Source organism: Egretta garzetta, unplaced genomic scaffold (assembly GCF_000687185.1).
Source record: "Egretta garzetta isolate BGI_Z169 unplaced genomic scaffold, ASM68718v1 scaffold467, whole genome shotgun sequence".
Lineage (NCBI taxonomy): Eukaryota > Metazoa > Chordata > Aves > Pelecaniformes > Ardeidae > Egretta > Egretta garzetta.
In genome coordinates, this window is record NW_009260196.1 from 2,021,053 (window position 1) to 2,034,260 (window position 13,208).

The 13,208-nt window shown below is 39.7% G+C and overlaps 1 protein-coding gene across 1 annotated transcript in view; it reads right to left on the reverse strand.

The window, feature by feature from the left end:
- The window catches only part of SPATA5 (spermatogenesis associated 5), a 200,415-nt gene that overhangs the window by 152,137 nt on the left and 35,070 nt on the right, over positions 1-13,208 (reverse strand). Inside the window, exons 10-12 of the mRNA XM_035897605.1 lie at positions 12,990-13,199; positions 1,652-1,705; positions 1,122-1,201 (exon numbers count right to left, since the gene is read on the reverse strand). Coding sequence (XP_035753498.1) covers positions 1,122-1,201; positions 1,652-1,705; positions 12,990-13,199 — 344 coding nt within the window. The remainder of the gene's footprint in view (positions 1-1,121; positions 1,202-1,651; positions 1,706-12,989; positions 13,200-13,208) is intronic.

Sequence of the window (13,208 nt, forward strand, 5' to 3'; positions counted from 1 at the left end):
CGCGTTTTTGCAACCTCTCTATCATGATAAGCAGGCAGGTGTTTCAGTGTGTACCACAGGGTGGCTGGCATTTCTAGGACGTTTACAAATTTCCCAGTTGCATACATTGCACATGAGAGGGATGCTGATGAAGATGACTTCTGTCAGGTTTTGCATTTTCAACAGAAAATGCGTTCATTTCTTAGCAGTTTCACAGAGCAGCTCTATGCTGCACGTGATGCCACCTCTTGTAACATAAACAATGTGTCTGTGTCTCTGAAATGTCACGATGACACCTTTTATCCTTGCCTGCAGATACAAATGGCCCTTTTGCTGTATGGATGCCAAGATAGCTTCTTTCCCAGAAAAATAATGAAGTTGTGATGCACCTTTAAACGGGACAAATACTTTCTATATGCACATATTTGATCACATTTCATGCAAAACAAAACAAGTACTTCCTCACAACAAGTAGCAGTATTTTATAAGAAGGTATCCCCCAAGACAGACCACTTACAATCTTTAATACTATAGTAGCAACTGAAACCTGCTATAATCCTCCTTCAAACAAGAGCTAAACATCTCTCAGAATCATCAGAAAGCAGGATGTGAAAAAAAACATTGTTAGCTGCTTGCACAATAATTCCTTTTTAATGTCACACATGAAAGGATCTAAGTGCTCCCAAATCTTTTCATGAAGTTTTTCCCAGCCTGGCAGAACGTTTAAATGTAAGTATAAATTTAGGCATATGAGTGGTCTCCTTGGATATTCCAGTGTTATATAACATATGATCATATTGTTTGCTTGATGGAGACACTGTATTAGGCTAGTGCAACAACCCTGGGAAAAGAAAGGAGTTAGTTACTGGAAATAAACGCAAGCTAAAACCACAGAAAAGAGCCAAAGGGCATGAGAACCAGTAGAATCATTCCTGCTAGAGATGAGAAAGGAACTCCACCAGCTTACCTGTTTATGCCAAGTTAAATGCGCTTGAGTAGAAGACACAAATGCTATCCTTCTGCATGTGGAATTAATGTATTTAATAAAATAATTCTAGAAAGGTAATACACTTGTGATTGCACAATGTAAGAGTAATTTATCAGAACATAACGTCTGTGATTTTTGTAACAGGATTACTTACTTTCCTCTTTCAACTGCCAAGGCATCTATTTCATCAAAGAAAAGAATTGAAGGAGACACCGCTCTGGCTTTCCTGAAGATCTAGAAAAACAACAATGATACACTCAGTTTTAAGGGATGGAAAATTTTTACAGAATGCTATCACCCCCTGCACACCTCAAAAGCTACAGAGCATCACAGAACAGACATAAGCCTTGTATTTTCTTTTTTAAAAAACAGACCTTTCAGAAGTTATTCATGATACTGTGTGATGCAGGCTTATAGTAAAAGCTGCTACCGGATCCCAAATTTGACATGCATCACTAGGCCAATGCAGGAGGAAGCTAAACAACACAAAATATCCCTTCTGGTTTTTGTGGGTGGGTTTTTTTTTTCCTTTTGTTTTTTTTTTTGTTTTTTTTTTTTTTTTTTTATAAACTTAAACCAGAAGGAGAGTTTTTGGGAAGTTTAAAGTTTACATTATAAGCAGAGAAGAATTTGAATGCCAAGAAAGCTTAACATATAACATTAATATAGCTCGTCCTTTCTCACCTCTCTCACTGCTCTTTCAGATTCACCAACGTATTTATTCATCAGCTCAGGTCCCTGAAAAATTTAAAAAAAAAAGTTTAAGAAGCACATTATATTTATATACAAAATGACTGAGACAATCTGCCAGTGCTACATCACTGATGCTCTGTTACAAAGAATTTTGATAATTTGTCACTTGCAAGTCTTATTTGTGCATTTTTAGACTTACCTTCTACCTGTACCAAGTTTTCCTCCGTTTGTTTTAGCACTGTGCATGCATGTAGGTTAGTCCTCTCCTCATAATACTTTCCTAGTACTTTCATGAGAAACGGAATTAACCAAAAAAATAAACACTTTGGGGTTCTTAAAAGTTGTTGGCTCAGCAACAGCAACAAGGGGGCTGCAAATCAGCCAAAAAGATGAATTACAGAAAAGCATTTACTTGCACTCTCAACATGCATCCTGTCGGGCCAAGCACCAAAACAGTGACTCAAAACCAATGTTTAACAGCACTTCTTTGAACTTGACAGTTTGCAGGTCCAGAAAGAAGCAGCTGCCATAGCAGCACACCTGAAACCCATCTGCAAGGTGCTTCATCCCCAGCAAGAAAGCTCTTCACTCACTGTCTTAGCTCATTCACATTCCTTCTCCTTTCTGCTGAGACTGCCAAGCACAGTTATGAGTGCCAGCTGCTGCAGTGCCTGCTTATACTCACAGCCCTGTCCACGAGGGACAGACCAGAAGCCTCCGGGTCAATGTTCAAGTCTTGAACAAGTACTTACAATTATAAAAAGTAAAACAATGGAGAATTCTTAGAGTATTTTCTGTTCTGCTATATTGTAGGATAGGCTGCTTAAATAATGCTTCCTAACAGGACTAAGATCCTCATGGGATTGGTAATGACTCATTGACTTCAGCCTGGTTTGCATCAACAATGATTATCCCCTGCCCTGAACACAAAGAGCCAGTGGCTTCCATCTTTTGTCCAGGGAACAGGTGTCCTCAATTTCACCAGCAGAAATGCCATCCTCCTTCACAGTCTGAAAACCAAACAACCAACAGTTTTTTGCAGCCTGCCTTCTCCACACCCATTTTCACTGTTGCAGTAACAGTTAACGCACCGGCTTTATCTTGACACTGGCACCATTGGAAAGCGAAAAAAACATATACTCTAAAAAGAAAAGCAAAAGTTATCAGATATCAGCAAAGCATCCAGGCTATGCCACTATTTTTATGTATTTTCAAAGAGTTGTCCATTATCCGAAGGACCAGGTGAGATACTGCAGTAGCCAGACCTAAGTGTACCACATAGGTAAAAGCAATCGTATAACGGTTGGAAGAGCACTGCGTACCTTGCCCAGAGGAAATGTAAATTATACCATCAGCATTGCTTCCTTTCATTAACACCTACCCTTAAAGCAACTGCTGCAGTAGCTAAAGCTGAAGTGTCACCTGCAGGTTTTCAACAACTTCAGAATTTGATTCTGTTGCATACTTGCGTGGAAAAAGAATTATTCATCAACATCATTGATGAAGAACGCAGGAAAGAGAGAGAGAAGGAAAAAACAAGGTAAGAGAGAGAAACACAAAGCTTTTTCATACTCTTCACTGTGGACACCGACCATGAGGGACGTGCTGCAGTTTGTGCAGAACAGGCTGGCAGCTCAAAGAGACGGCATCCAGCTGCTGCGGGCCCTTGCCATTCATCACATTCAGTGCAGATGGGGAACCTGATAGCACGGGCCTAAGAAATCCTTAAGGAACAAGAGCACCATCTTCCCCTTCTGTCTAGCTTTCTGTTAAACTGAGCTGATACACTGAGAAACCTCTGCAGATTCTACCCGCAATTACAGATTTATTTTACTAACTTTTTCTTGGAGCCTGTGGACCTTCTCTTTCATGCCCTTATTCTCATAAGTAATCTTCATTCACATCAGTATTCTCATGGAAACCAACATCACAGACATCAGTGCCAACAGCGTACTCCTCTAGTATGACACAACATCAAATAGCCTGACATTTTCTTTTCTTTTGTCTGAGCAAAAAAATACTTAAAACCAAAACTACTCTCTTTGAGCTCTAAGGTACAATATAATTTCAGATGCTTGGAGTTTTATTTTTAATTAAGCATTAAAATATGATCAAGGCAACATCAAAGCAATAAATACTGTTTAAAACGTTTCCAAAGAGAATTATTTTGAATGCATGGTTTTGCTGTAAGCTTTGACATGAAGTTTTTCTCCATTTTTCTCTTCATTAAGCAGCAACTCCAGGTAAAAGACTACTATGTATTAATGACCTGCACCTCTTCATGGAGAATTTTCATGAAAATCGATTTGAAGGTCTCCTAGTTCACCACTCATGAGCAATACCAAAACTGACGTTCAGAAACATGGCTTTTACTGCAAGCAGCTTGGAACTCTTATGATATGTGGCAATAAAAAAAAAAAAAAAAAAAAAAAAAAAAAAAAAAAAAAGACTCCAAAGTAAGAGAAAGCACACAGAGAAGAGGAAGAATTGGTATACATTTCATCTCATGCAAAACACTTAAAACCACAACACAAAAACTAGAAATGTTCAAAGAAGCTGGATGTAGAAACTGAACTGGGTTAGCTCTGGTCCCACCTGAGCTGAACCTCTGCCTTACCAGCAAATGGGCTGTCCTTCAGCTGAGGCTCATGGCAGATCTTTGAAAAAATATCTCTGCATGACAAGTAGTCTAGGCCACTGCAAAGTCACCTGCTGACAGCTGACGCTGTTTCCAATTTGCACAAAGCTCACCTTCTCTTTTTAGGAAGTTTGCTTTGAAGTTGGAGGCCACTCAAGAAATACCAGAAGGGTTTGGGTTTCTTTGGTGTTTTTTTTTTAAAGCATTAGAAAAGCATTGAAAAAAAAAATCAAATTACATAAGCCCAACTTAGTCAGCAGTTGACATTTGTTGAAACATCATTTTTGGCCCAGAGGTGAACATAATGATTCCTTTAAAAGCTGTTTACAGTTGTTGATATACTGACCAAGAGGTGCTAGTAACAAACGCTCCGGTTTAATGATGCATAGTTCTGTTCTATTCTGCAACAAGTCATCTTCCATATGAAGGGATGTGAAGAAATAAAACCTGTTCCTTCCAGTCATTTGTAAAGTGACTCCAAAACCAGCAAAAGATTTGGAGCAGGAAATTGGCAGAAGCAGTTGTACCTTAGCCATGCATATAAGAATACCATTTGTGAGCTACAATCACAGAATCCTAGTACAAAATCTGCCAGTTCAGGCCCCCTGTATACTGCTGAGTTTCGTTTATTCAGCCTCAAAGGAGGGACAGCTTCCAGGTATGCTCTGTTTCAAGACTATCCCATCCTCCTTTACAAGATACTTTCCCCTTTTATCGTGAAACTTTCCACTTGCTTATGGTCTGGATTGGCTGTGGTTTTTTTCTCCTCTGTTGAATTTTTTTTTTTAATAAAAAAATCCAGAAAAAAAGAATAAAAATCTTTGCATTTAAAAAATTATCAGAATAAGCTCTGGAAAGAGTAACTGCACAAAAGATAAGACCCCCGTATACAGGCTGCAACATGAGATAAGCTCATGCACACATGGTTATGAAGGTTCTCAAAGTGTTTTTAAACTGCAAGAGGAACACCTGGTGTCCCTGAAGTTAAAGAGTATCAGTGATTTGTCTAAGCAGTGCTTAAAACCACTTGCGGATTTTTTCCACCTGAAAAAAAATGGATAGTGACTTTTCACTGATAGGAAATTGAGTCGGTGACTTCCCTCTATAAATAATCTTTCACTGTTTTGACAATCAGTTAAGTTATGCACTTATGCTTGTTGAGCCAGACAGACACAGCTCCAGATTTCTCCAGCATACAGCTCTGTCAGCTCTCTTCAAAGATACTGCCATAACCTCACATGCAGGTTCTGGGCTCTAAGACAGACACACCGAACTATGTTAGCCATGGAGTACAATTCATATTTTTAAAAAATCCAGCTAATTAGAGAAATTATATTGCATCCTAGCAATTATTACTATACAACATATAATGCACAATTCCTTCTTTGGCATGTTCAAAGTAGAAATTATCAAACAGCCATTAAAATATCAGTCATAATTAATATTTCATTTCAAATGAACTATCTAGAAACTGAGCTCTGCCCCATGAATCTCAAAAAAAAAAAAAAAAAAAAAAAAAAAAAAAAGATGGGCGTTCCAAAATTAGTTTTCAACTGTTCTGTCTACCTCACAGATACAATGCACCACACTGTGATGTGCTAGCTTCTCATCAGACTGCATAAGGAGCATAGACAGCCAGCTCAGAGGAGCGAAGCTTGATCCCATCCCACCAGTACATCTTTCACGGAGTTAAAATCAGCATTTTGACTTCCTTTTTCTTTTTTTTTTCCCCCCCCTCATTCTTTCCAATTCCATGATAACGCAGGTGAGATGATCTACTATAACAACATCAACTGCTTTGGATGAGACTCAGAAATTAGTAACTTAGCCTTTGATACTGTAATCTCAACGGCAAAATGCTATCACATCCCTGCCACAGTCAAATCCAAGCGACACATGACTCGGGCCGGCTGCAGGAAAGAAAGTTAACGAGATAAACAGTGATACTTCCTTTATTTTAGCAGTAAGGCTATTTCTAATGCAGAGGTCGTACATGTGTGATTTGGTAATTGATTACGCTCCACAGAAGAATATTTGCTCAGAAAACACATTATATTAACGCATGTTTAGAATAAAGCCTACTTCTTCTCTTTCAATCAGTTTAATGATTTAATCTGCATTACTCCCAGTTTCACAGCAGATGTAAACTCCAGGCTGAGTGCCATGCACCATTTTAATCGCTTCCTCCCCCTCTGCCCTGCATTCCAGAGGACCTTAAAAACTTGTTGACACCCGTCCGCTGTTTCAAAAAATTCAGTTTCAACAGGTGCTTGTGGGCTCCAAAGTATCTAAGGGAGTAGGCTAGCAAAAAATGGTCACCCTCAGTCCTTGCAGTGATGTTGCTAAAAGCAGCATAATTATACTGCCAAAGCAAATAAAATATCCATTTTTCTTTATTGGCATGCCTCAGAATTCACTTGTTTGCCATTTGCCTTGACTAGCAACCTTTCATGACAATCTTTTGAGGCTTCTGTACACAATACAGAAGCCAGTATTTGTAGCGTGCAGTGAACTGACTGGAACCATTGAATTAAGTTCACTGCATGCACCAGTGCCTTCAGAGAGGGCCCTCTTCATCACTCGGGCATAGCTGCCGCTCAAATGTACCAGGATTTTGCATGCTTACCAAGTGCTGCACAGGCACAGCAGTATCAAGTCGGAGGCAAAATTCTATCTGACAGAGTTGAAAGAGATCCAAAAGTAACTCATCCTGCTCATCTGCCCCATCCATAGAGAAATCCCGTCGCAAGTCATTCCCGTTCATCACAGACTTTCAGCACCCGTTCCCATTCGCTACCACATTTAGCTACAGGCTAAAAAGCTGCCATCCCCTACTCTGCCTCGGACCAGGCTTGGCACCATCAGGGTGGCATCCACACAGGATCAAAAAAATCATACAGCAAGACAACACAAAATCAGCCATCTGTGCTGCAAAACACATTTGGCTGCTGACACTTGGCCCCTCAGGCAACACCCCATTCCACGATTGCCACTGATACCTGATTGCTGACAAACCCTTGGTAACTTGAAGGGAGAGAGAGAAACGAAGTGCTAATAAAAATTAATCTTGCAAAGTAACTGAGAAGGGACAAGGAAACAGGCACAGGATTATCTTTGAATCATCTTCTGCCTGCACATTCACTTTCGGGAAGCTTACGGTAAGAATGGACAAATGCCTTGTTTTATTTTTAGTGGAGTAAAACACGCAGATAGCTTCAGGATTAAAAGAGTTCATTAAAGCATCTCAATTGTTATCCCTTGTAAAAACTGTTAAACGAATTTTTCAAATACAGTTAGTTTCACTATCTGCTAATTAACTAGTAAGTTACTTTAAACGGGTTACTATGGATCTTTTTGGAAGTTTTACCACATGTTTGCCAGGTTTTCTCATAAAATCACAATGCTTCTTCATTTTTCATCTTAAATGTTTTGCTTAGCTAGTTACTGGCACCAAGCCTTCTTATTTCATGCTTCTGCTCACTGAAATCCCCATCAAAAGGCTAAAACTATCTCCCCAAAATTCAGTGACAGCTCTTCACAAAACAAAGCAGTCGGCCTTTCTAAGCCTCATTAATCTGTTTGAGCTGCCACAGCCAAGAGCTGAAGGGAAAAGCAGAGGAAACTTCAATTGGAAAATATTTTGACGTAATTGACCCAGATGACAAACTAAGCTTATGCACATGTCAAGCACAGGGAGAGGTACAAAAGCATCAGCAGGGTGATACAGGAAGTTAAATCAAGCCAAGGTGAAGTCAGAGCTCCGAGAACAGTGTATATTTTTGTAATTACTGCTAATTGAAAAAAGAACAGATTCCTTCAGCCCAAGCTCTTAAGTAACAGCAAATAAAATGTCACGAATATTTTCTAAAATTTTTCCCCCCACCACAGTTGGAGCTCCTCACCAATGCAAGTAGTATTTTAGAGCACTATAGTACACATCATCTGTACTTGTTGGTTTGCTCGGTGTTAACATCCTTAAACACTACTTACCCTCATGGGTGCATTTGGGGTGGTTGTTTTTTGGTTTTGTTTGTTTTTTTAACTACTGCTTCATCATGTTTGCAACAATTAGCGTGTCTCACTTAGCTGAATTCCAAGGGGGTTAACTTCTGGAGGTCTAAGTTTTCTGAAAATTTAAGCTGTTTATTGTCACTATCACTAAGTGAATTTTTACCTCAGTTTTGATTTTAAACAGCACTAAGCAGCAAGAGGAAGAATGATGCCTCCAAAACCATTACAAGCATATAGAAGCTAAACAATTTTTCCTGTTATTTATTTTATAAACTCAGGTAATCGGCTTGTTGGATAGAAAACAGAGCTCGAAGTCCCCTGTTGATACAATCCTCAGCAAAAGCCTCCTGAAATTAGCAGAAAGCCTCCCTCCATACATCTCCTCTAGTATGCAGCATCCTGGGCCTGTGGGCAACTCAGAGGGCAAAAAGATTTTCCAATCCCCGTGGCCCTTATGGGACCATCAGCTAAGGAACGCGTTGCAACTGGGTGATGGTGTTTATCTGGGTGGGTACCATGATGGTGCCTTCCAGCCTGACAACGTAAGAGTGAATTTCAGTGTTCATTTTGAAACAGGTTAAAAACAAAAAAGCACAATTGTTTTCTTATTTGGTAGTAAAGTTAATTACCTATGTACCACAATAAGAGAGAAAAAAAAAATCCATAGAGATTCTCTGCAAGTTGCTTCCCAGAAAAGCAACAGAAAAATCCATGAAGTAATATTCCTTAGATTCTTTGCACAACACAATGATACAGGATTTCCTAAAAATAAAATGAAAAAAAAATATCCAAGAGGGCACTCATAAGATGCAAGACAAACGCAGATATAATTATCTATGCCATACAGCAAGATATGGAAGTTTCCTCCAAAAACATTCTTACAATATCACCATAAAAATCTTAGTGGTCTAATCAACACATATCTCAAAAAAGCAGCCAGTCAAAGCTGACCCTAAGTGCAGGAACTGTCAAAACAGTACAGAGAGATACCCACCACATAAACAATCAAGAGGGGAAAAAAAGCCCACAGAAATAACACAGCGACAAAGGGTTTCATTTTCGTCTTGTTCCATTTCAGAAAGCTAGATGACATCTAAACCAAAAATGTCAGAGACAGTTGTATACAACAGAGAGGAGTCATCAGTCTAGCAGAAGCTGAAAATTATATCCCCCATCCTATTAATATTGATAGGTCCAATACAGTTTTCTTTTCCTATTAGTTAAAAAAAAAAAAAAACATAAAATCCATTTCAGAAGACAATTACAAGCTTTGGGGCGAGCACAACAGGAGTGTGAAGAAGTACAAAAGTGCACAGAAGGCTGACTGAAATAAGAATGCAAAACTATTCATAAGTCAAGACTCATGATCAACACTTAAGAATGAAAAAATTATCCTAATTCATTCCTTCACACAGTCTTATACTCCCTCGTATCCATGACTGCAAAATACTGAAAACTCTCCAAGAAGTTGAGAACAATTCAGTTGTCTTTTTGTTACGGGGGGGGGGGGAATGGGCAAGAGGCCCACAAAAACCCTAACAAATCCCCTCAGTGCTGCAAAAGATTAGAAAATGGGGTGGTGGGAAGGAGCCGGAAGAGCCATCCTCTGCAAAGTAGTTGACAACCTCCTCCCCAGTAAATTTAGCAGATATATTGTATTAGAGACAAAGAAAGTCAAGTGAAGGAATAAAAATAAACAATTTCCCTTAGGAATTATATGCAAGATTGCTTTGTAAAACAAACCAGCCAACCAACTGCTTTTCTGTGGAAAAGCAAAAGGTCACCAATCTTGGTGAAAATATTTCTATAAAAAGTTTTGGCCAAATATCAAGGAGCATGTTTACAAAAGGGCCACATTCATTGTAACACTAACCATTCAAACTTCACAATAGATTTCAGGAGAGAACAGGATGCAACGTCAAACATCTGTTATCACGTTGTTTTCTTCAGCTCCTCTGCCCAGAAATTACATCTGGGCTTTGCCCATCTTCCAAACGTTATTAGAGGCAAGTCAGACATGGGCCGGAGACCGTGCCGTTCTGACCATGCCTCATACAGCATTATGACAACCAGCCATGCTCAAGACGCGTGGAAATGTCACATTTTAACAGATTACATATAACCCAGCTGAACTACCTCATTTAACAGAGTCAGCTGTCCAAACTGCGCAGACATTGCATAGACACATCTGGAAAATAGCACAAAGCCTTCCTGGAGCCAGGCTGGGGCAGGGGTGATACCTGTTGCACCCAAGCAGCCAGCCAACTGAGACAAGTACGTTCAGCACTTCTTGAGAGAGCAGGACTTACTGTGCCCATGTATCTTAAATGTAGCGTGCAGACATAACAGGTCCATCTTCCAAAAATCACTGGACCAAGTAAGCACTGCATGTAACGTACTCGATTTCCTCTCAGGTTTCAGACACAGGGAGAGGCGGCATCCAGCAGCAGGCTCCCACAGCTAGAGCTATGCCTCCTGTCTGCAGTCCGCTCTCGAGAAGGACCCGAGAACCTGAGCCACCTGAACTATCCTGAAAGAGTACACACATGCTACAGGCTGTACAGCAGACGCTTTTCATCAGAATTACTTATTTGGGGCAGGAAAGATTGGAAGGAAAATACAAGTCTGAAAAGTAAATTATCAAGAAACACACTTACATTTCAAAAAGCCTGATATCAGTTCCAGGGACAGATATTTGAGACATAACGTAGAGAAGGGGAAAATTAATAGGACTGCAAGCAAGAAAAGAAAAATCTCCTCTCAAAAAAGAAAAAAAAAAAAAAAAAAAAAAAAAAACCCACCCAAAAACCCCAAAAAACCACACTTTCATCCACTTTGGATTTATTGCAGGAACACATGCAGTGGAAATTAATTCATGCCTGTTGTGCTTTAAGAAGTGCTACAGACAATGATGTTTAACACATTTAGTACATGATGGATGTTGCCTTTTCTGTCCAGGAAGCAAATGTGAAGTTAGAGAAAGTGGGCTACGTTCCCTTCCTGGAGTCAACATAGCCAAGGCTGGACATACTCCAGAGACGTGCTTCTTGAAACATCTGTACATTGAATATTCAACCAGTTCCAGGCCAAGGGATTTAAACCAAGAGGGAATAAAAGGCAGTTTCCCCACACCAGCCACTTCGGCTGCAGCTTGTCAATGACAGGGGGGTTTGGCAACATCAGGACTCCACCATGAAGAAACGCTGCATTACTGCACAAAAGCATCTCATATCAGTGCTGAATCAAATACCTCCTATTCAGCATGAGCCACCTTTTACTTTCAGACAATTAACTGCATCCGTAAAAGCGTCTGATGTAGCTATGAGTGATGAATACAGGATAGCAACAATGTTCATTTTTAACTGGCTTTTTTTTTTTTTTTTCTCCACACTGCTATGTTTTTTCCCCACCCTCTCAGGCATCAGTGCTTTGGGTGAGACAAAGAGGAATGTTTTCTTTTAAGCAGCACGGGAGGAAAAGGTTGCCTTGTTTACCAGTAACTCTGGAGTACAAAGACCTACTTTGTCTTTATGGAAGAGGCAGTAAAGGTAGCATTTCTTAAGGGCTGAGGTTTCCAAGGCTGCCCTTGTTGATGTGACCGTGACCTGGAGGCCTGTCTGCAATAGCGGGAAGCACAGGCAACGAAGGGCTGCTGGCTTCAGGGTCAGCGTGACTGCCTCTGCTCCCGGAGAGGACGGGATCCAGAGCTACGGTTACAGCGTGTCGGGAAGGATAGGCAGAGGAGGAAGCTGTGCAGAAACTAACAACACAGAAGGCTTTGTGAGTAAAGAGATGGTCATCAGACAAGAGTACGTGATCTTACTGCTGAGGAGGAGATACTTTTAAAATACTTAAACAAATGTTTTTTCTTGCACTTCATTAACATTCTGACACAGCTGCAAGACTACCCCATGTGGAATCACTCTGCTATCTTTTTTTTTTCTTCCTATGCATTGAAGCTCAGTGTTATTATTAAATAACTTCCATTCATGTGTTTTCCATACAACCCACAGTAATCAATTACACTGATTCATAGGCAATGAAATCCAAAATTTTTCTATACTTAAAGTGTTTCTTAATGCTGAGAGAATATCCCACTTATCCAAGAGTACTCCAGATATAACTCATTTTGCAAACTTTCTAAAAACTGATGAAGTAGAACTATTTCCCCTAAAAAAAAAAAAAATGCAAATAGGGCAAGAAAAAATCTGTAATTAAACATGAACACCAAGATAAAGAAAGTGACTTTCCTAAGGAATGAAAAGGAATGTAAGAGATGAGATGATAATATTTTCATGCAAGTAGTTATTACAGTAAGAAGAGCTACCCACTATCCAGAGTTGTATTTCCTTTATACTGCTTTAAGAATTTCACTGTTTCAATTTTTAAAAAGATTTTAAATAATGCCAATAATTACAATGTCACTAGACAGCTTACCCACCCATCCAACATATAATTTCTGTGCTGTGATAAAATAAATAATAACACTTTAAAAAGCATACAAGAAAGCACTAGTCCCTTCCATAAGAAAACACAAACCATACTTGATATTCACAAGGTGTTTGCTGTAGCATATATAATCATCAGAGACACTAAGAGCCACTGGATTCTAGCACTGGAAATTAGTAAACTATCAGCTGTTATGCAGGAGTTAAGAACATGTACGACTGAATGGCCTACCTTCACTGCCAAGAAGTTGAGACCGCTTTCATGAGCCAAAGCTTTTGCTATCATCGTTTTTGAGCACCCAGGAGGTCCGTAAAGCAGCACACCTTTTGGAGGCTGAATCCCCATTCGGATGAAGGAGTCGGGGTGTTTGAGAGGCCATTCAACTGCCTGCTTCAATTTCAGCTTGACATCTTCTAGTCCTCCTATGTCTGACCAAGATACCTGCAAAGC